Consider the following 20,970-nt stretch of genomic DNA (forward strand, 5'->3'; position numbering starts at 1 on the left):
CGCGGACAAAAAAAGTCTCCGTACTACATATCTATTTTGAAAGAGACCTCTCATCTTTTTATTTATTTGGTTGTTTGGTCACTTTAGATTAATCGTAACAAAGTTTTTAATCTCGAAGTATTTGTGGAAATTGCAGTATGGTAATCTAATAGATAAACGGTGGCGGATCCCGACAATTACTAATTGCTAATTAGATCCAGTGTTAGTAAACTAAACACGTAAGTACGTAACTAAAAACTCTTTAATTAATTACTATTAAACTCCCTAAACTTTGCCATTATCCCCGAAACACCCCTCGCTCTCTTTCCCCCCAACCACCCCACCCCACCAACCCCCGCCCTTCTCCTCCCCTTCCGCCGCTATAAAATTCCATTCCCGCTCTCCTCTCCTCTCTCTCAGGGACGATCCTCTCTCTCAACGTCTCCAACTTTTAACTCCAAAACCCAAACAAAGAGAGAGAAAGATAGAGAGAAGAGAATGGCCCTAGCGAGCTCCTCCTCTTCTTCCTCCGTCGCCGCACACCACCACCACCATCACCTCTCCTCCGCCGCCTCCCGCGGGGGCACCGCCAACCTCCGCACCTTCCTCCCCGTCAACTCCCGGCCATCGTCTTCCTCCGCCGTCGCCGCGCGACCGATCTCCGCCGTGCACGCGGCGGAGCCCGCCAAGAACCCGGCGGTGGCCGACAAGCTGAAAAAGGAACCCGCCGCGGCGGCGCCGGGGCGGTGGTCGCCGGAGAGCTGGCGCGCGAAGAAGGCGCTCCAGCTCCCGGAGTACCCGGACAAGAAGGCGTTGGAGTCGGTGCTCCGCACGATCGAGAGCTTCCCCCCGATCGTCTTCGCCGGCGAGGCGCGCCACCTCGAGGAGCGCCTCGCCGATGCCGCCCTCGGCCGCGCCTTCCTCCTGCAGGGCGGCGACTGCGCGGAGAGCTTCAAGGAGTTCAACGCCAACAACATCCGTGACACCTTCCGCATCCTTCTTCAGATGGGCGTCGTCCTCATGTTCGGCGGCCAGATGCCCGTCGTCAAGGTACCGCCGGATCCTAATCCTAACCCTAACCCTAACCTCCTCCCGATCCCATTTTCGATGCCCTTCGATCTGAGATCTGGATCGTCGGATCTGAGTGCAGGTGGGGAGAATGGCGGGGCAGTTCGCGAAGCCGAGATCGGACCCCTTCGAGGAGAGGAACGGGTTGAAGCTCCCGAGCTACAGAGGCGACAATGTGAACGGCGACGCGTTCGACGAGAAGAGCCGCATCCCGGATCCGGAGCGCATGATACGCGCGTATTGCCAATCGGCGGCGACGCTGAACCTCCTGAGGGCGTTCGCCACGGGAGGGTACGCGGCGATGCAGCGCGTGACGCAGTGGAACCTCGACTTCACCGAGCACAGCGAGCAAGGAGACAGGTTAGCCATCTTCTAGGGTTTTTCATGCCCAAGGGGAAATTAGATGGGAGAAGGTGAGATTGATGGTGTGAGGTTGTGGGTGTTCCGCAGGTACCGTGAACTGGCGCACCGGGTGGACGAGGCGTTGGGGTTCATGGCAGCGGCTGGATTGACGGTGGACCACCCGATCATGACGACGACCGAGTTCTCGACCTCGCACGAGTGCCTGCTTCTTCCTTATGAGCAGGCACTCACCCGCGAGGACTCCACCTCTGGTCTCTTCTACGACTGCTCCGCCCACTTCCTCTGGGTCGGCGAGCGCACTCGCCAGTTAGACGGTGCCCATGTTGAGTTCCTCCGCGGTGTAGCCAATCCCCTCGGCATCAAGGTTCCTATAACTCCTCTGAACTTGACCGGTTATGCTATATTTGGTTCTTTATAGTACTTATTGTTTGATGCATTGTGTCTGATGTAGGTGAGTGATAAGATGGACCCAAAGGAGCTAGTGAAGCTGATAGAGATTCTGAACCCGCAGAACAAGCCGGGGAGGATCACCATCATCACTAGAATGGGTGCAGAGAACATGCGGGTGAAGCTGCCTCACCTTATCCGGGCAGTGCGTGGTGCGGGCCAGATTGTGACCTGGGTCAGCGACCCGATGCACGGCAACACCATCAAAGCCCCCTGCGGACTCAAGACTCGTCCCTTCGATTCCATCCTGGTATATTATGCTCTACTCTTCTTTCACCGTAGGTTTCTTTTAGTTGCTTATACTGTAGCATTATTTGAATTTTTCTGTTTCCTAATTCACCGCATAACAGGTTTCTTTAAAATGAAACTTCTATGCAAAATGATATCATAGTTGAGGAGATATGTAAAGGAGATTCGTAGTGAATATCTGATGTTGGTTTCTTGATCGATGGCATTCCCTAGAATTTGTGTGTTACTTGACTTCAATCTCAGAGTTAAAATAATGAAATGAAGAGAAGTTTTAGGAGTTGCTAAGAAATAGAGCATGCCTCAAGAAATAGATCTAATTTATTGAGGGGAACGGAAGAAGCCAAAATAGTAATCAATCTGGGTTAAATTTTGATACTGAGAACATCCATCTAGGTGAAATTTCAAGTCAATTATGAAGTGCACCACCACTCACTACCTGTTAAGTTGACTGGTCGGGATTAGAGGTTGGTGAGTCTCTTTCTGATTTATTTCTAGTTCGTAATAGTAGGGATTTATTGATGGATCCGACATTTCCTCAAGGTCCCAAATGAGGACCACAAAGAGCACAGCATCTCTAGTCCACCATGCCCATTGCTTGGCCTGGTGGTAGTGGGGCCTTTGTTTCCATGACAAAACTATTTCAACTTTTGTGGGACATCTGACTCTTTTGTTAAGATCTTAAATGCTTCTGCCTAATGCACATCACGCTGATACAGAAGAAGAGACTAAAGAGTAGGAGATACACCATTGTTAATATAATAAGGCTTTCGTAGCTAATTTCCACAGAACCATCAGTGAGAGGTGAAAACCCTTGTAGCAATCGGACGTCTTATGGTAGTTAGATAATTGTAGAACAAACATCACTCTTTGTCATGTAATTAATATGTGGCATTGATCTTCCAATCTTTGCGCAGTGGAAATACTAGTTTGTCTATGAAATAAGGTTGTACTCCCATTTCAGTGTTTGATTGCTCTGCAAGTAGGGCTGAAGGCAAAGTTAGCAAATAAAAGGAGATACGATAGGGACACTTCTTTCATCTTTTTTTCAAGGCATTACACACTTGAATAATCACCAAAGGAGAATAGGTTAATCACACCTTGCTTGCTTTGGAAGCATCCATACCAAGTTGTAGGAAACGGCTAAAGTTATTGGTTTGTTTTTCTCTAGGTGTTGGTAAGGGTGGTGATGATTGGTTTGTTTTTCTCTAGATGTTGGTAAGGGTGGTGATGGTTCAGTGTTCAACAATTTAAAACGAGTTTGGTGGGCGAAATATCTGCTTATTGATGAATCATAGAGTTGGCCGAGTCATATTTTGTTAGATGTTAAATTCATACTTTCGTTTGTCAGACTTGATTGGCCCGCCTAATGCCTACAGTTATATGCTAGATTGGCGTCTTTGTCAGTGATTAAGACCCATTTATTTTGGTGTGTGTTTCTGATCCACAAACAGCATTTTTTTTTAAAAAAGGGTCAAAATTAGCTTTTCACACTACAAATAGTTTTGAGGTGTTAATTGTGCTTCATGGTTGTGATATGGGATGCCCATTGGGCAGTATAGTTTCGGTACTTCGAAAACTAAAAGTAGAAACTACCAACAAATAGCGAAATCTATTGTATGAACTAAAATTAGACTGTCTTGGCCATGGAATAACGCATACACACAAAAAAAAAACCCAACTCTTATCTTTGGAAAGAGACAAAAAACCAATACTAGAACTGTACTTTCAATACTCGATATCTAAAGTTTTGCACACATGCAATCAGCTAGAAAATAAGTTTCATCTACGATTTATTTATTTTTTTGCACTTGACTGAGTGAAAATAATTTTTGGGTTTCTATACCTATTGGCACGTCTAGTAGTGTTGGTAATGGTGATTCACTGGAGGTGAACCTGCACTTGCGTCTAAATTCAATTGGAACGCAGAAAGAATGGATTTGAAAGATTTTAGGCTATATAGTTCAAAGGGAAATATTTCGACAGTGTTAATGGTAATTTAATGGTCATTTTGTTCATGTGGCGGTGATGATGCATCTTAGTATGAACTACAATTCTCTGCTGTACTAAATATTTCTGCAACGAGCTTGATAAAAATCAAGCTCCCTTTAACCTTGAAACTCCAACTCCCAGTAACACACATTCTCGCCCTTGTTTCAAACAGGCCGAGGTACGAGCATTCTTTGATGTCCACGAGCAAGAAGGAAGCCACCCAGGAGGGGTGCACCTGGAGATGACCGGGCAGAACGTGACAGAGTGCATTGGTGGGTCCCGGACCGTGACCTTTGACGACCTGAGCTCACGCTACCACACGCACTGTGACCCAAGGCTCAATGCTTCTCAATCTCTCGAGCTGGCCTTCATCATTGCAGAGAGGCTCCGAAAGAGAAGGATCAACTCACCGCAAACCCCCAACTTCTTGAGCTCTCTTCCCCCCTTATCTTTCTGAAAGGTGGAGATGGAATTACATGCTTTTAGATCCATTTGTTGATGGGTGGCTGGGTGCTGTTGCTATAAAATTATATCTGAGCTCTTATGTGTTCGGAATGTATCATACTTATTATGTATCGGTGCCGTCCCCAACTGTGGTTGGGTCTTGGTGCTGAAGAAGAGAATAAAGACAAAGAAAAGGCTACTTTTGAATTGGATATATCTTGGCTTAATACGAAGAGTTTCATTTCGCAAGTTTCTCTCTTGCTTTCCTAGCAGCCTTTAGTCTCACGTGAGGTCGCTTTCTCAACGGTCTTTGTGGTTGCACCTACGTTTTAGCCAATGGCAGTGAAACTCACGGGGTTATGAGTTTTGACAAAACAAATAAACTAATTCTGAATATCATTCGAGTAGGTTTGTTGCGTCTCTTCTGCCAATACTTATCAGAATACTTATCAGTACAATAGCAGCTGTAAAGGTTGCTAGCCATCAATTATCTATTGCATCAACATTTAATTATGTTTGTTTTTTTAGTTTTTTAGTGTTTTTTTAGGGTACTTGCTTGCAGGCTCCTTACTTTCAAATACCTTTTCAGATCTCGAGAAGTTGGAAATGAGAATTCGTTTGTCCCTTTGTTGTTGTTGTTGTTGTTGTTGTTGTTGTTGTTGTTGTGAAGGTTCCAGTCGGAATTTGAACTTCCGGCCTTTTTTTTATCAGTAAAATTGCAGTAAGGATCGGAGTGGTTGTTTATTTGTTGATTAGTGATGGGATGATATGCGCAGTTACTTTTCGGTTCTAGAAACGATTAAAAAGTAAAAACGTGAATATTGCTCCGTACAGAGCAAACATTGCTTTGTGAATAAAACAATTTTGGACGCCTTGGATTAACGGGCTCGTGAGCTCGGGAGATCGGACGGCGATGGTTGCGCGTGTCGTCGGCGCGCCACGTACGACTTTCACCACAGAATGCTGTAGCCTCTCCGCCTCCCGCACCTCCTTTCACCTCTGCCCCACTCGGGCGGAGCTCTACTAGTAGCGCCGGTAACGATCCCCTTCGAGCCCTCAAAGCTAATGACCCAAAGCCACTCCTTCTTCTCCTACCCAGAGAAGTATAACCTCCTCTTTTTTTTTTCCCCCACGAAAATTGACAAAGCCTCGGAGCATCCCCCCTCTTCCGCGCTCTTCCTACGTCTGCGAAGACCTCGCCGCCCTCGCGANTGGTTGCGCGTGTCGTCGGCGCGCCACGTACGACTTTCACCACAGAATGCTGTAGAGCGCTCCCGCCGCTCCAGAAGCGTCTGCATCCTTCTCGCGCCTTCTCCCCCCTACGAGGCTCCGAAACAGTTAAAAGCACCCCCTTTTTTTTTTCTCCTCCAATATGAAGAGACCCATCCTCTTCTTCCTCACCGAAACCCAGTAATCGAAACTCCCGAGCTTCCCCTAGCAATGGCCGCGATGATCATCTCGAGGCGGGCTCACCCCGTCTCCACTTTCCTCCACGCCCTCCGCCTCTCCGCCGCCGCCGCCTCCTCCTCTCGATCCTTCGCCGCCGATGCGGGCCAGGAGACGAGCGTCGACGTCGGCCGCCGCCCCGCCCCCGCTCCCCAGCGCCGCCGCTCCGCCGCCTCCCCCGCTCCCCGCCGCGCCCGCGCCCGCGCCGGCGATCTCCTCCCCACCTTCTTCTCAGGTACTCTTTCCTTCTTTATCCCATCGCCCTCGCCCGATCCCGCCTGATAAAATCTCGAATCTCTCGATTCCAGATCCGTGGGATCCGTTCAACCCGGGGCGAGCCCTGAGCCAGATGCTGAGCCTCGCGGACCAGTTCCTGGACGTCCCGTTCACGAGGGGCGGCGGCGGAGGAGGGGGATTGAGGAGGGGGTGGGATGCGAGGGAGGACGAGAAGGCGCTGTACGTAAAGGTGGAGATGCCGGGGCTGGGGAAGGAGGACGTGAAGGTGTGGGTGGAGGGAAACATGCTCGTGATCCAGGGAGAGGAGGAGGAGGAGGAGGAGGAGGAGGACGAGGGGGAACGCGAAGGAGGAGACGGGGCGACAGGGGAGGCGGCAGCGGAGGGGGAGGGAAAGGGGAAGAGGCCGCGGCGGCGGAGGAGGTTCGGCGGGCGGGTAGAGCTGCCGGCGAAGGGGTACAAATTGGAGGAGATCAGGGCGGAGATGAAGAACGGGTTGCTGAGGGTGGTGGTGCCCAAGGCCGCGGCGGACGAGCTCGCCGCTGTCAAGGAGGTGCCCATCCACTGACCAATTACGTTACACAGCGGCGTCGCCTGCCTCTTCTGTCGCCTAGTCTGCTGTGTAGTGCAGGGTCTGTTTGGTTTCACGTAAAATAAACACGAATGTTAGCCTCCGTTTCTCTTTTCTATTGTAGTTCTACCTTCAAGGTTACAAGAGGGGTCAAAATGGAGGGAAGTTTTTGAATTTATAATGTCTCTTGATGTTAGTGCTCTGCTCCTCCTTGTGATTGCATCTAAAAGTAATACCAGTTTTTTTTTTTTTTTTTTTTTTTTTTTTTTTTTTTTTAAGATTTTGTAAGATGGTAGTAATTTGGGAATGCAGCCTTATTATTTCGTTGTTCGGATTGCTGTATTTATTTTAGTTGGAATTGAACAAGGAGGTTTGGTTACGGCAACATGAAGCAGTGTTTAAATTAGTAGCAAGTTTCAACGAAAGCAGTTGATCTGAGTAATTTTATTAAGAAATAATTTTTTCCGTCAAATTAGTATCTTTAAGTAAGATTACAAGAACCAAAGTAAACAAAATTTAAAATGAAAGCCTGATGGAATGTCATTGGAAACATGAGAATTTCATATTTAGGGCTCTAATTTGAATTTTGGAACAAATTATTTTACAATGTTTCTCTATAGTCATGTTTTAAGCGTTAGAAGACATTCAAGCCATTCAATGTTTTATTCTGAGCATTATTATTACAATACTTTCGAAATGCTCTCCATGAGGAAAAAATATTTCAAATAATTTTTTATACGTAAAATGTTTACAAAAAAAAGTGATTCGATCTTTCCACATGTAAATTCCAAGCTCAACGTTAGCGTCTTATAAAATTATTGATGCGTTGCTATCATATTTTTAAAATTTTTCAATAATTTATTTCATAATTTAGGTAAAATAAACTTATTTATATTTTTTAAACTTTTATAGTTTCAAATTTTCTTTAATAATTAAATATGGTGGACCAAATCCACCCACTAATTTCACCCTTTATTGAAGGAACAAAAAATATCTTCACACTAATAAGAAACTGTTATATACTACGGTAGGTGCGCTCTACATACGTAGTGAACCCACGTATTACTAGGCTCCCTACCAATTTTAAATTTTAAAACCCACGCTCACATACCTGTCCAATTACAAAAATGCCCCTAAGAATCGCCAAAATACTCTCGTCTAAGAAGACAAGTCTATTGGGATTTGGTGTGTTATCCAATATGTCCACTTTGTAGAAAATAATTTAAGATTAGTTTTAATGTATACCTTTTTTGAGAGGATTAAGTGCAATTCTCATACGATATAATCTATAAAATCTATATAAGAAATGATTAAGATTAAGTGATCCCAAATATTGTAAGACAATGTATCTATTTCATTTCATATTATGAACTGTAGTATTATTTAATAAAATAATATTCAAGTTTTGATATTATAAAAATTTTATATCAATATATTTTTGAATATATTGTACAAATTAGAAATATTTAACTATGGCTATATTTTTTTTTGTTGGAACAGAAAAGAAAGAAAAAGAAATTCTTATACAATAAAAATACTTTTATAAAATTACCGTTCATACTTTTAAACGTTAGTAACAAAGAGTGTAATGGTTGTTATTTGAGTTTTTAAATTTAAAAATTAATTATTTTATATCTTTAATTAAATTTATTTTTAAAAAAAGGAACGGCGGTGTGTTACACTATCCTTTTGAAAAAAAAAATAATTACATGCAGATCCTTACAAACATAATAAATTACAAATATATCCGTATAAAGTTCAATTTTTATAAATTATCTCTGCAAAAATTTTAATTTTTTTAAATATGTACTTACCGTTAAAATTCGTTAGAAAAATTTAGTTAACCATAGATTAAATACTTTACTTTGATTAATTTTTGATATTTTTATCTCTCTTATGTTATACAGTTATAATTTTTAAAAAAATATATTTGTAATGACAAAATTAAAAATATAAATAATTTTGTTACAGTTATCTAGCGCTAATACATCAAAAAGGCATATCTGAAAATTTAAAATTTTTATAGAAATAATTTATGAAAATTAAACTTTATGGGCTTACCTTCGCTCGAATTCGCAGTACAACGAGCAAACTCGTGATCAACCAGTAAGGCCATTTTCGTAAATTTTCCACTTCGCCCAATCCACTCTTTACTCTCGCTCTCTCGCTCTCTCTCTCTCTCTCTCTCTTTGGCGTCGAAGACGACGGTGGTCGTCTTCTACCTTTTAAAAACCCTACCCTCGCCTCACTCCCTTTCCGCGACAACTCCTACGTCTCCCACCTCCGCACCTCGAAGCTTCGCGAGCTCGGCCGCCATGGCGGAGAAGATCGACTACGTGTTCAAGGTGGTGCTCATCGGCGACTCCGCCGTGGGGAAGTCGCAGATCCTGGCCCGATTCGCCCGCAACGAGTTTAGCCTCGACTCCAAGGCTACCATCGGGGTCGAGTTCCAGACCCGGACCCTCCAGATCCAGCAGAAGCGCATCAAGGCCCAGATCTGGGACACCGCGGGACAGGAGAGGTGCGGAGTCGAAACCCTAACCTTTCCAGTTTCCCCGATTCGATCAGTGCTTCGGATTCTCGATTCCGAGGTCGGATCGGGGCTTTTTGAGATCCCTAGGGTTTTATATGTGTACGTTTGAATTGGCTGTTGATCAGATTTTAGCACTGTTGAGTTGAGTTGCTCGGTGATTATACAGTAGTAGAGTGATAACTAAAATTTGTTCGGATTAATAAATAGTTATCTGGACATAAACTCGCTCACTATTATAGAATTTAGAATTATGCTATTGCCTTGTTGTATCTAGAAATTTAGCTGTGCTTTCAAACTGTATGCGCTCAGATTTGCCATTTCGTGCTGCACTTGTAGATGTTTTTGGGAAATGCTTTGGTGATGATTTTGAACTAGGTGATTTACAATATGATAGCTATGTCAGTTTTGTATAGATGAGTAAATTTAGAACTAGAAACTACATGAGCAAATATACTCTATGACGCATCGCATATATTGTACTTGATGTGCTAGTATATTAGGCATATAATTGTTTTTTACCCTAATAAATTGGGGAAGGCCCCGTACTTACAACAAGAGCACCCCATAGTATAGCAGTAAGAAATGATCCCATTAGAAAATTTTGTTAAGCATCGATGTAGCATCAAAATTTTCTGTAGCAAAGTGGTTTGGGCTGAATAGGCTTGACTGGCTAGCTAGTTTGCAGCATATGATTGTCTTCGTGGAGTATCGCCTAACCAAAAAGTTGTTGAATCTGGAGAGAAAATTATTGCAGTTGTGTGTTAGTTTATTAGAAGTCTTGTTTCTCCTGGAATTGAAGGTGTTGATCTACTGCTGGATTTATAGGGACATTAGAGAACGTGGATATCAACAATATAGAGATGTGTAGTTTGATAGATTGATTGTTTGCTGTTTTTTTCATAACCGAAAACAAACAAATTTTCAGGATGAGTTGTGATGAAATCTTCTATTAATTGACATAATGCTTATACCTATGTATTTCAGAGGGTGACAGTGACATTCCTAATATACAATAAAAAGCTCTTATTGTTCATTCATGCCACTTGTGCCTTCTAGGAACTTCAGCTTGTAGATAATCATGTCTCACATGGAAGCAACTGTTTATCAGTTCCAGTTTTTTAGTGGATAAAAACTGCTTCACTCCAAACTTCTAATTAAACTGTTATAGTCTTATTCTGTTCTCAAGGACGAATTATACAATCCTATGGGATTAATTCTTATGCAGACCTTATTATTATCTTTTTTTGTGACTTCTACAATTATAATTCGTTTTATTTGAATGAGTTCTTTTCTTTTATGGTTTCTGTACCTGCATTCACCGAACATTCATCCCATAGAACTTGCTATCCTGGTTTGTGGGTATTACATTATGTAGAATGCCATTATTTGGGCAAATTAATGACTAGTGAAGGTGCTGTAAAGGGTTTGGATATGAAGATATACCTGTCTTATTTTAGTTTTTTCCTTTCAAACCTCAACTGATATTCATGAAAGGAATGAATGAAAGCTTGGAACTTTCTCATTCTCACATGTGATAGGCAAAATTAAAAGAATTTCATGTCTGATTTTATGAAAACTTCACGGAACTTCTATTAACATTAGGATATGGTCATAGAGATGCATTACACTGGCAGAGGTTAGCCTGAAATTTCTGCATTGTCAAAGCAATCTGCTTTTATAAAGTTCCCTTCCTACGTGTAAAGAATTACTATGGAAGGTTATGGTGCATTATGTCTAAGGATAAGAAGCTTGTTTTCTCTATTCATATTAAAGATTGCCATTTGTTTTTTGTAGAGTCACGAAGTGTATCTTCTTGCATTACAGCCATGTTATCTACTGCTATGTTTATCCTTTTATGATATATATAGTTTCAATTACCTCGTAAAAGCTTCTCGACATTGTTCTATTGTTTCAACTTCATATTATCCTAGCTGGTTGCAGAAAAGTTAAATTATTGTCTCCCAACTTTTTCGGTGCTTTTTAAATGCGAAGAGATGGCAAAATTTTCTTATTCTTTGCTTGGCTATTAATGTCTTTTCATACCTGTGCAAAATCTCTTATAAACTCTCTCCCTACTACCCGATTGTCCCTAGTATATGTGGCAAAGGGCTTAAAGGTTGGTTCCCGAGGTAGTTCAGAGCTTAATTACCTCACATTTCTAGTTATGTTTATTTTTTAAAAAAAAATAAACGAAACGGATAGCATGCTATCTTTTTCTCAATTAAAAAAGAAAACTCCCTCTCTGCTAACTGATATTGGGCTGTCATAATATGCTATGATCGTCTTCTGAAATTTCTTATGTACTCTCTTCCTGCTACAGGTACAGGGCTGTAACGAGTGCCTATTACCGAGGCGCAGTTGGGGCCCTTCTGGTGTACGACATAACCAAGCGCCAGAGCTTTGACCACATCCCACGGTGGCTGGATGAGCTGCGCAGCCACGCTGACAAGAACATCGTGATCATGCTGGTCGGCAACAAGAGCGACCTTGAGGACCAGCGGGCTGTGGCCACGGAGGACGCCCGTGAGTTCGCCCAGAAGGAGGGACTCTTCTTCCTTGAGACATCGGCGCTCGAGGCCACCAACGTCGAGACCGCCTTCCAAACTGTCTTGACCGAGATCTTCAACATCGTCAACAGGAGGAATTTATCTTCTGACCCTCGAGCGAGTGCCAATGCGCCAGCGCTCTCGGGGACGAAGATCGTAGTTCCTGGGCCGGGGCAGGAGGTCCAAACCAGTAGTAAGACCTGCTGTCAAGCTTCGTAATTTTTTTCTTTTTATTCCTAGGGTTTTGAGAAATTGATTTCGAATTGGAGTTTTGTATGTTGGAATCATTCCGAGACTTTTGTATTGGCTGTATATCCTACGGGTTGGTTAGTGCACTAGAGAATCTGGAGATAGTTGATTCAGAATTTCGCTGGTTTGACATGACGAGATAAATCTTAACTAGAGGTGCCTTTTTTGTGTTATATTATGTGAGAATAATTACATTCGACTTGGAATACGTGATGTATCACTTACTTTTCTCACACTAAAACTCTTAACTTTTAGAATTGTTTATGATCCTTTTGTTGGCAAGGATATTGAATAATAAAGATGCTGGTCATCACTTTGAATCTTCAAATTAGAGACAATATCTTATACTTTGTAAGACAAAAGCTGAATCTCTCGTCATTTGTGTGATAACTTGTTGGGTAATTGTGATTACATCAAATAAAATAAAAATGAGGCGTTAAACTTCAGTTGGAGTGTGCGGAAACACTTTACGATTCGCGAGGCTGGGTTCACCGCGTCAGCCGTAGACCGGTTACGGTTACCCTCCTCCTATCCGAACGACTCGACTTTGTCCACCCACTAAAAAGTAGAACACGAAAGCGCCATTGCTGAGAGTAACCTCTCACGAGCGAGAACCCTAAGGAATCCATGGAGTGCTTCATATAACACCCGACAATGGCGTCCATTCTCACTCCCCCAACCCCTCTTCTACTCTCTAAACCCTCTCACCCTCTCCTCTTCCCCCGTATCCTCTCCTCTCCTCCGCTGGGAAGGGGCAGCGCCGTGGGGAGACCCCGCTCTCCCCTTCCGCTTACGAGGTGTTCGTCGAAAGGCCTCGGCGCTGCCGACGAGGAGATCTCGAGGGCGACGCTGTTGTGGCGAGCCGCGAAGTTGCCCATCTACTCCGTCGCCTTGGTTCCCCTCACTGTGAGTTCCGCCAATGTTCAATCCTTTCTCTAAAATATGTGCTTTGTGGTGATGGGTGTTTGGAGCTCCTCTGAAAACGTAGATTTTGATGATGAAACTAAGCTTTTGAAGAATCAGGTACATGAAATTGTAAACTTACCCATTTGAATTAAGAAAAGAAACAGGAGAATTAGTTATAGAGTGATAGACTCTAAGATGTGCAGATGTCACTGGGATTCTTTGTACATGCCAATTATCTTCGTATAATGAATGCTTGAGGAAATGTTTGATGAAGGAATTATTTCAACTAGTTAAACTTATGCTATTCACTTCAAAATTGGATATGAATTAGCGTGTAGAAGAATTTATAGTTCTAAGTTAAGCTGCAATAGTTATTCTGTCACCAACAGATGCATCTATGCGGCTGGACCGTTCGTAGTTCTTCAATCTTTATATCGTTCTTCAATCTTATACAAACATCGCCTTCTATATCGTTAATTTTATCCAAGAATTTTGATGATTGAGTTAGAATTTGCCAATTTTGAAATATCGAACAGTTCTGTATTGTCCAATGACAGGTTGGCTCTGCCGCAGCTTATCTCCAAACAGGCTTATTCTTCGGCAAGCGCTACCTCGTGCTCTTAGCTGCATCTGCTCTTGTCATTACTTGGCTCAATCTGAGGTGACCTCAGTATGGCACCTAAAAATGCTTCTCTGAGAACACATTAGAAAGATGAATAATGTTCAGCTTTTTATCTTTCTGTGTTCTTCTTGTAAGAATTATTGATGCCTTTTAGCATCCTGAGGTAGAGGATTGACTTTATTTTTGTCAATTTGTAGCAATGATGTTTATGACTTTGATACTGGGGCAGATAGAGACAAAAAGGAATCAGTAGTCAACATCATTGGGAGGTACTTGAATTTCTACCCAACTTGTGTAGACATTGATAGTCTTGATTTATCAAACAGTAACGGAGGTTGTATTATGCTTGTGGAGAAGTCGAACAGTGACCCAAATTGCTGCCTATATTTGTCTTGCGCTCGGCTTTATGGGGATAGTCTGGGCATTTGCTGAAGCCAGAGACACCCGCTTCCTTTTGTTAATAACTTATGCAATTATTTGTGGTTATGTTTATCAGGTAAGTTTTCTCTGATAGCTATTAGAAGTTGTTGAAGTTTTGTTGCCATCTTGCTATGCTGGTTACGAATATTATATATGCTTGCTCTTATCCTTCATAATTCCACTGATCACCTGATATTGTTATAACTGAATTTGGTGAAAAAAAAAAAATTGGAATGCTACATTGAAATTCTATTTTTATTTCCCCCCCCATATGATTAGCATTTGGAGCCTTTTTGTTATCTTTCTTTATAAATTCATATTTGATCAGTAAAAAGTGTTGGCTAATCAGTGCTGCATTTTCGCTCAGTGCCCTCCATTCCGATTAAGCTATCAAGGACTCGGGGAACCATTATGCTTTGCTGCATTTGGTCCCTTTGCGACTACAGCATTCTATTTCTCCAATAGCAGCAAAAATTTATTGAGGTACTTAATATAGCATATACTTTCTCAAGCTCATTATACTGCATGCTCTATCTTATTGAATCAAATTATAATTTTTCAGTGGAACAGGTCTTCTTCCTTTAACCAGAACAGTTCTTAGTGCATCTGTCCTTGTTGGTTTAACAACCACCCTGATTCTTTTCTGCAGCCATTTTCATCAGGTTGTTTTTCCCCATCCTTAATTATGTACTCATTCTCCTTTAATTTCGGGTAGAACTGGTGTCAGCTGATCACTACTACAAACATATAGATTGATGGAGATCTAGCTGTTGGGAAAATGTCTCCCCTGGTATTTTTTCTTTGCATAAGATCTATGAAATATGCTTTATTGTACTTTTATATCTGTTTCTCATTTAGAGGCAGTTGAGAACAATGGGTTTCCAAATGCATACAGGTGAGAATTGGCACTGAAGCAGGCTCAAGAATAGTGAAGTTTGGAGTAACGTCACTTTATGTTCTCTTGCTGGTTTTTGGCTTATCCAAAGCTCTACCATCAACATGTGTTGTAAGCACCTTTAATTTATATTGTTATAAAGTGTCTTTCTTTGTTCTCCTATATTTACTTAATTGATGCTTTTCAGTTCCTCTGTGCTCTAACTGCTCCAATGGGAAAACTGGTTGCCGACTTTGTTGAACAAAATCACAATGTAAGAATTATTCTTTTATGCCTCTTTATCTCTCTAACAATGCAATGTATACTTATCTAGATTATATTTTCACTCGCAGGATAATATCAAGATCTTCATGGCTAAATACTACTGTGTGCGGTTGCATGCTATATTTGGAGCTGCATTAGCTTTTGGGTTTTTCTTAGGTAGAAGGGGAATAACAGGGTGACAGGTGAAAGGATGGAACAGCTACTCATGAAACAGATTTAACCATCTTCTTCTCTATCAGCTCTTCTTCAATTCTCGTAAGTTCTTCAACCAATTATCGGATGCTTGTGGGGTTCATCTCTTTGATTATACGTTTGGAGTTTTCATGTGGGGTTCATCTCTTTGATTACACGTTTGGAGTTTTCATCATGCTTAAGATTTGTATATGTATATGTTTTGCGACACAAAGATTGATCTTGTAATTCAAGAAGCATAACAAAGCATAGAAAAAGTCCCTGTCGGAAATAGCTATCTTGTATACAACATAGAAGGCATCTTCAATACCCAAATTTCATCGGCTTTTTTCGGTGCATCCGTGACATGTGAACTTCATTTAAGTTCAAGACTCCATGTGCTAGCACCTCGAATCAATTTCACATGATTTAAGTTGGCGAAGTTTCACAGCATTTCTCTTCGTTCGAATTTAAATTAGTTCTGTTGTCCTTTGACTGTTTATTGCTCCTGTAATGAGCGAATTCTCATTAGTTTCAATATCTCTCCATAGAGCTTTTCCCTTCTATTTAGAGCACCAAAGCAGAAGCAAAAGAGAAATAGAGTTCCAAGTTGCAAATAAAGGGTCAAGACACGCTACAGGTTAATACGAGAAAAATGCATATTCCCGTGATTCTAGCATATGCAGTGATCTATTAACATTACTCTGTAACCAAACAAATATTAAACATTCTTGAATCGTCACACAATCAAGAGTTCCTGTTTTCTACTGAAAAGCCCAAAAAAAAAAAAATCCTATTTATTAATACCAAAACAACATTTAATCCAGCTACATAACAGATCCCGATCACCCACAAAATATAACTGTTCTTCATATGCTGTTCTGAGAAGATAAAAAAGGGATTTATATTACAAGCACGGGACAAAGGCGAGGATTAAGTGTTCAAACATCTAAAGGGCACACATAATCCCCGCTAGTCTCAATATCATCGAGGTCGACATCCGCATCCATGTCGTCTAAATCCACACTTCCTCCGCCAACAAAAAGCCCGGCACCAGGTTTCAGACCCTCAGCAGGTTTTCTCGCCTCTTGTAGTATGGCAGTTATTTCTTCGACGCGTTGCGATGGAGTATTGGTCTCATTCATTTGTAATAGTTGCTGGTACTCATCAGTTAGCTCAATTGGCAGGTTCCTTAGAAACCAGGGGTGGTTTTTAATCTCCGGAATAGTTATTCTCTGCGCGAATCATTGAACAGGATTAGGGATTCTATCAACTATTGAGATTTAGAGGCGTTTAAGAAAATACAATTCAAATGTTAGGACTAGATGCTAAAGTGAAACATAACCTATAAAATCATTGAAATGTATTTACCTGTTCAGGATTGGCTACGAAAATCCGGGATAGGAGATGTCTACATTCCATCGACACACGAACATAGTCAGGAATAGAGTATTGGACGCTAAGTATCCGCTGTCAAAAAAAGAGAGTTTCCTTAGCAAAGATATTGTTTGTCGCCCTTACATTTCTACAATAATTGGTGCATCACTCGAGGTAGGGGAACTGAATACTTTTTTTCTAACATTAATCGGGCATTATGGACTCACTGTGATCGTCTTGCGAAAGTTCCTTGGATCATCAGGGTCCTCGAAAGGATAAGCCCCGACAAGCATTACATATAATGTCACTCCACAAGACCACACATCTGCAATCTAAAAATTCACGCAAATGAAATTGAATAATTTCAGCAACCAAACATTAGTAGAGAAAAATGAAAAATACGCAATCGACATGAACCTTTCCATCATATTCCTTTCTAGAGAGCACCTCCGGGGCTATGTAAGCTGGCGTGCCCACAGTGGATTTAGGCTGAGAATGCAACACTGACGACTTTGCGGGGAAAAAAAAAAAAAAGAGAGAAAAAATTAGGGCTTCATCGTCGATATATAACATTAGGTCGTGAAAGCATACTCACTTACCTTGGAATAACCAAAATCGCATATCTTAAGGCGCGGTGCAGTGCTACCGTCCAAGAGAGTGTTTTCTAACTTAAGATCTCGATGACAAATTTGCTGCGACGGAAAAGATAAACAGTAAAACACTCCATAAAACTGTAGTTAACTATAGTTCGGAGAATTTAGGCGAAACACTGAGGAATACCATCGAATGGCAGTAGCTGACGCCAGAGATCAATTGTTGGAAGAAGAACCTTGCCTGTTTCATATGTTAAGAGCACTAGCTAAAAAACAAGGAAAGAGCATTACAAATCACGAGCGACAGATTTGAATAGGATGAACTTTTCCTCTACCTCATCCTCGCTAAACCTCCCTGCGGTGCATATTCTTTCAAACAGCTCTCCGCCAGCAGCATACTCCATTACTATTGCTAGATGTGTAGGAGTTAACAAGACCTGAAAAGATAAATCCCTTGCTTGATTCCAGTTCTACAGAAAAATGTAATTTCACATAGAAGGCATATATTCAGTGCCTCAGTTAAGATGCTACAACATGGAGGGATCATTGGCCTAGTGCCGTAATTTCTAATATCTCTTCCCTCTCTGCTGCTTGTAATATTTCATCCTCAGTAAACTTGCATAACTACTTGCATTAATGGAGTGATCCTAAATAACTCTAAAAGATCCAAGAAATTGCATACTCCATTTAGAACAAGATCGATCACTCAACTTGCTCAATTCACTGAATCTAAAAGCTTATCAGTTACAGGTATAAGCCCATCAACAATCCAAGGCAAACATTTTCACAATTTCAACATTATTGATGATTCCTAAAAATATAAGTTTTGTTCTTAAGATGGGATTCACTTTTCTGCAACTTATATTACAGATGACAGGATTTCATCAAAAAAGGAAGGGTAAAAAAACAAAAAAGAACCAATTTTGACAGGGTAAAAGAAAGGATTATCCAATGGAAGAATGGGAAATACTAACTTACTCCTTTAGTGCTCCCCGTGGGAAAATTAAGAGCTACTGCATAATATTCCATATAAGCCTCAAATACAATGAAAGAGCTACCAAAAGAGCCACTTTGAAGGATTATAATCAACTAACAAGGCCTCAATAATAAAAATAAAAATCCACAAGAAATTGGAAAGATGAAAAACCCATGAATTCCACATGGCCCGTTGACCACTTAAAAAGATAAAATAAAACAGAGAATTTACTTACCTCCTTGAATCTAACTATATTTGGATGGTTCAAAGATCTATGGTTCATGATCTCCCTCTGAACATTCTCATCGATCTGCCCAACAATTTAAACAACCGCGTTAGTTACTTAAAAAAAAAAAAAAAAAAAAAAAACTCCGCAAATATACTACTCTAAAAAAGATATCCAAAAATAGCTCAACATCAATAAAGGTAGTGAAATTGGACGATGATAAAAATTGGATTTTTAGAGCAAAAAAAGCAAGCAAAAGCAAACCTTTTGCCCCCTCTCTATGAACTTCACGGCATAGAGCTCTCTTGTGGCCACATCTCTAACCAACTTCGCCACCCCAAAATTACCCGACCCGATATCTCTGATCACCTCGTAACGCTCCATTTTTTTAAATTTTGTTCCTCCTGTTTCACCTCACAGAAGAACGAAGCCCAAGCAGAGGAAGTGCGAAGCAATAATCATAGACAAAAGAGACCACACCAAGCTAGCTCCTTTTCTTCTTTTCCCCTGTGTTTTTGTTCCTCTCTTCTCTCTCTCTCTCTCTCTCTCTCTCTCTCTCTCTTTCTCTTTTTCTTTTTCTTTTTTTTCTACTGTAGGAAAAGAAGAAATAAGAAAGGGAGCAGAAGGAGAAGAGATTGAGGAGATTGCCGACTTTATAACAACGTAAACATCCGTCCGACTGTCCGACGTGCGTGCGTTACGGCGAAGTCAGCTTGCGGGTATGGGGACTTGGAAAAGGATTTAATTTTTTTTTTAAAAAAATGATATCCCACTGTAATGCATTTTTTTATATAAAAAAAAACACTTTAGTACAACACCATTTGTACATTCTGAATAAAAATAATATATTTTATATTTTTAAATTTAAAAACTAACTTTTAATTATTGTCCTATTAATTATTTTCAAGTCCCAAAACTTTAAATAATTTTTATTAGATATTACGGTGAAGACGTGTAAAATTAACTTTTTCTTCTTGCGTGTGTAACTTGTAATTTTTTTATCGATTTTAGAGCTAAAGTATTAACATTCTAATACAGTAAGATAGCGTCTAAAAATTTTTCTCCAAAAAGTAAAAAAGAAAAAGATACCTAACTATGTGAAGTATGGAGGATCATCATGTTTGCAAGTGGCCAAAATTCGCTTTATTGTTTATTTGGCCTAACTGTAAGTTACAGTATTACCTGAGTAGTAGTGTTGAATCAAAGCATTAAAAGTAATATTTTTATTAATTCAAAATTATATTTGTTTCTTTAATCAAAATTTAAATGTTTCGTATTATATGATTGGTGGAATAGACGGTGGGGAGGGTGAGATGCTGTTTTGGTGCTATATTTGGGTTTGACGCGTGAGGTAGCTTTCTCTTTTTTGGGTCTAATCACATGTACATGTGTAGATTATTATGGAGGAGGGAAGAAGCAAGTAGAATCGCTTAATTTAAACGTGTTTTTCAAAAGCAAGTTTGGTGAAGCACGAGTCCACATTCGTAGCTTGTGATTGCAATCTCCTCCGGAAGCCAAATTACTCCACAATAAGCCATTGCAATCCAATGTTGCATCCTCGTGACTTTTTTGCTTAGACCAAAAGCGATGGGAAAAAAAAGCCAAATGCTGAAAAGGAGACATTAGTGAAAATGATTATGAGGCTATGTCTATCGTCAATAGCTTGACTGAGTATTAATTTTCAGAAGCTGAGTCATACCAAACACACCCTGCATACTGGGTAAGAGCTTTATGAGGAGTACTTGGACTATATATCCTTGTTCAAAAACAAGATTCGAGACCTAAATTTGAATCCTAATTAATTCACATTTTCAGCTAAATTTATTTCTAAATGAAATAAACGAAGCGGGTAGCATGCTATCTATCTCTCTCTCTCTCTCAAAAAAAAAAAAAAAAAAAAAGCTCCAAGTATTTATTTCACCAACTCTGGGGTGTTACATGAAAAAGTGCAGAGTAAGAGAGAAGTGCATGTACATCTATATATATAGATATAAAATTTTATATTTGTGATATCCTAAAATTTACAAAAGAAATTAATAAAAATTGCGTATAATTATAATTTGCAAAGATTCTTTAATTAGGGATGTCGGTTTATTGTCACTAATAAATGAAAAAAGTGTGGTGGATATTGTGTTGCATAGCTCAAGTGATCTTAGCACTTTCCCTCATATTTGGATGGTTTATTTATTTATTTATTTTGTTAGGTAGGTATGCGAAGTGAGTTGAATTATTGGCTTGTCCAATACTTTACCAATCTGCTGATGTTTGGCATCTAAAATTGGATTGACCTCAATTACACGGAAGCGAGGATGTATTTCGATAGTTTGGGACGTCATTATTTCCGGTAGTCAAGATAGTGGGGGCTGGTTTTTACTCCGACGCACTTCAAACTTTTTTTGGGG

At 40.7% G+C, this 20,970-nt stretch overlaps 5 protein-coding genes across 7 annotated transcripts; 4 read left to right on the top strand and 1 right to left on the bottom strand.

Moving 5' to 3' along the window:
- On the top strand, positions 379-4,788 carry LOC109721025 (phospho-2-dehydro-3-deoxyheptonate aldolase 2, chloroplastic-like). The gene is made up of 5 exons (XM_020248422.1): positions 379-1,029; positions 1,130-1,407; positions 1,498-1,774; positions 1,862-2,107; positions 4,268-4,788. The coding sequence occupies exons 1-5, from the start codon at positions 478-480 to the stop codon at positions 4,550-4,552; spliced, it is 1,638 nt and encodes a 545-aa protein (XP_020104011.1). The 5' UTR covers positions 379-477; the 3' UTR covers positions 4,553-4,788.
- LOC109721028 (small heat shock protein, chloroplastic-like) lies at positions 5,782-7,175 on the top strand. The gene is made up of 2 exons (XM_020248427.1): positions 5,782-6,220; positions 6,294-7,175. Exons 1-2 carry the CDS (start codon positions 5,980-5,982, stop codon positions 6,785-6,787), a joined length of 735 nt encoding a protein of 244 aa, XP_020104016.1. The 5' UTR covers positions 5,782-5,979; the 3' UTR covers positions 6,788-7,175.
- On the top strand, positions 8,913-12,351 carry LOC109721029 (ras-related protein Rab11D-like). The gene is made up of 2 exons (XM_020248428.1): positions 8,913-9,311; positions 11,644-12,351. Exons 1-2 carry the CDS (start codon positions 9,106-9,108, stop codon positions 12,086-12,088), a joined length of 651 nt encoding a protein of 216 aa, XP_020104017.1. The 5' UTR covers positions 8,913-9,105; the 3' UTR covers positions 12,089-12,351.
- On the top strand, positions 12,590-15,757 carry LOC109721026 (2-carboxy-1,4-naphthoquinone phytyltransferase, chloroplastic). Of its 3 annotated transcripts, none has more exons than XM_020248425.1 (10): positions 12,590-13,024; positions 13,582-13,685; positions 13,844-13,915; positions 14,001-14,142; positions 14,434-14,549; positions 14,716-14,728; positions 14,818-14,856; positions 14,962-15,072; positions 15,149-15,214; positions 15,294-15,757. In XM_020248425.1, the coding sequence occupies exons 1-10, from the start codon at positions 12,773-12,775 to the stop codon at positions 15,402-15,404; spliced, it is 1,026 nt and encodes a 341-aa protein (XP_020104014.1). In that variant the 5' UTR covers positions 12,590-12,772; the 3' UTR covers positions 15,405-15,757. The 3 variants fall into 3 exon arrangements, with proteins under 3 accessions (XP_020104014.1, XP_020104012.1, XP_020104013.1); XM_020248423.1 differs by having other exon boundaries at positions 12,593-13,024; positions 14,629-14,728; XM_020248424.1 differs by having other exon boundaries at positions 12,595-13,024; positions 14,004-14,142; positions 14,629-14,728.
- LOC109721027 (serine/threonine-protein kinase SAPK2) lies at positions 16,104-19,143 on the bottom strand. Its single transcript, XM_020248426.1, has 9 exons — positions 18,833-19,143; positions 18,578-18,652; positions 17,702-17,803; positions 17,554-17,607; positions 17,373-17,465; positions 17,191-17,283; positions 17,001-17,105; positions 16,768-16,866; positions 16,104-16,631 (listed from the first exon to the last, which is right to left on the bottom strand). Exons 1-9 carry the CDS (start codon positions 18,950-18,952, stop codon positions 16,338-16,340), a joined length of 1,035 nt encoding a protein of 344 aa, XP_020104015.1. The 5' UTR covers positions 18,953-19,143; the 3' UTR covers positions 16,104-16,337.

Source organism: Ananas comosus, linkage group 15 (assembly GCF_001540865.1).
Source record: "Ananas comosus cultivar F153 linkage group 15, ASM154086v1, whole genome shotgun sequence".
Classification (NCBI taxonomy): Eukaryota; Viridiplantae; Streptophyta; class Magnoliopsida; order Poales; family Bromeliaceae; genus Ananas; species Ananas comosus.

Bases quoted from the DNA above. Each gene is read 5' to 3' on its own strand.
- LOC109721025 (XM_020248422.1), top strand. From the start codon at position 478: ATGGCCCTAGCGAGCTCCTCCTCTTCTTCCTCCGTCGCCGCACACCAC. The intron at 1,030-1,129 runs GTACCGCCGGAT...ATCTGAGTGCAG, and splicing joins GCCAGATGCCCGTCGTCAAG to GTGGGGAGAATGGCGGGGCA. The intron at 1,408-1,497 runs GTTAGCCATCTT...GGTGTTCCGCAG, and splicing joins CACAGCGAGCAAGGAGACAG to GTACCGTGAACTGGCGCACC.
- LOC109721028 (XM_020248427.1), top strand. From the start codon at position 5,980: ATGGCCGCGATGATCATCTCGAGGCGGGCTCACCCCGTCTCCACTTTC. The intron at 6,221-6,293 runs GTACTCTTTCCT...TCTCGATTCCAG, and splicing joins CCTCCCCACCTTCTTCTCAG to ATCCGTGGGATCCGTTCAAC.
- LOC109721027 (XM_020248426.1), bottom strand. From the start codon at position 18,952: ATGGAGCGTTACGAGGTGATCAGAGATATCGGGTCGGGTAATTTTGGG. The intron at 18,653-18,832 runs GTTTGCTTTTGC...ATTGTTGGGCAG, and splicing joins TCATAGAGAGGGGGCAAAAG to ATCGATGAGAATGTTCAGAG. The intron at 17,804-18,577 runs GTAAGTAAATTC...TTATCTTTTCAG, and splicing joins ATATAGTTAGATTCAAGGAG to GTCTTGTTAACTCCTACACA.
- LOC109721029 (XM_020248428.1), top strand. From the start codon at position 9,106: ATGGCGGAGAAGATCGACTACGTGTTCAAGGTGGTGCTCATCGGCGAC. The intron at 9,312-11,643 runs GTGCGGAGTCGA...TTCCTGCTACAG, and splicing joins GACACCGCGGGACAGGAGAG to GTACAGGGCTGTAACGAGTG.
- LOC109721026 (XM_020248423.1), top strand. From the start codon at position 12,773: ATGGCGTCCATTCTCACTCCCCCAACCCCTCTTCTACTCTCTAAACCC. The intron at 14,550-14,628 runs GTACTTAATATA...ATAATTTTTCAG, and splicing joins AGCAGCAAAAATTTATTGAG to TGGAACAGGTCTTCTTCCTT. The intron at 14,857-14,961 runs GTATTTTTTCTT...AAATGCATACAG, and splicing joins TTGGGAAAATGTCTCCCCTG to GTGAGAATTGGCACTGAAGC.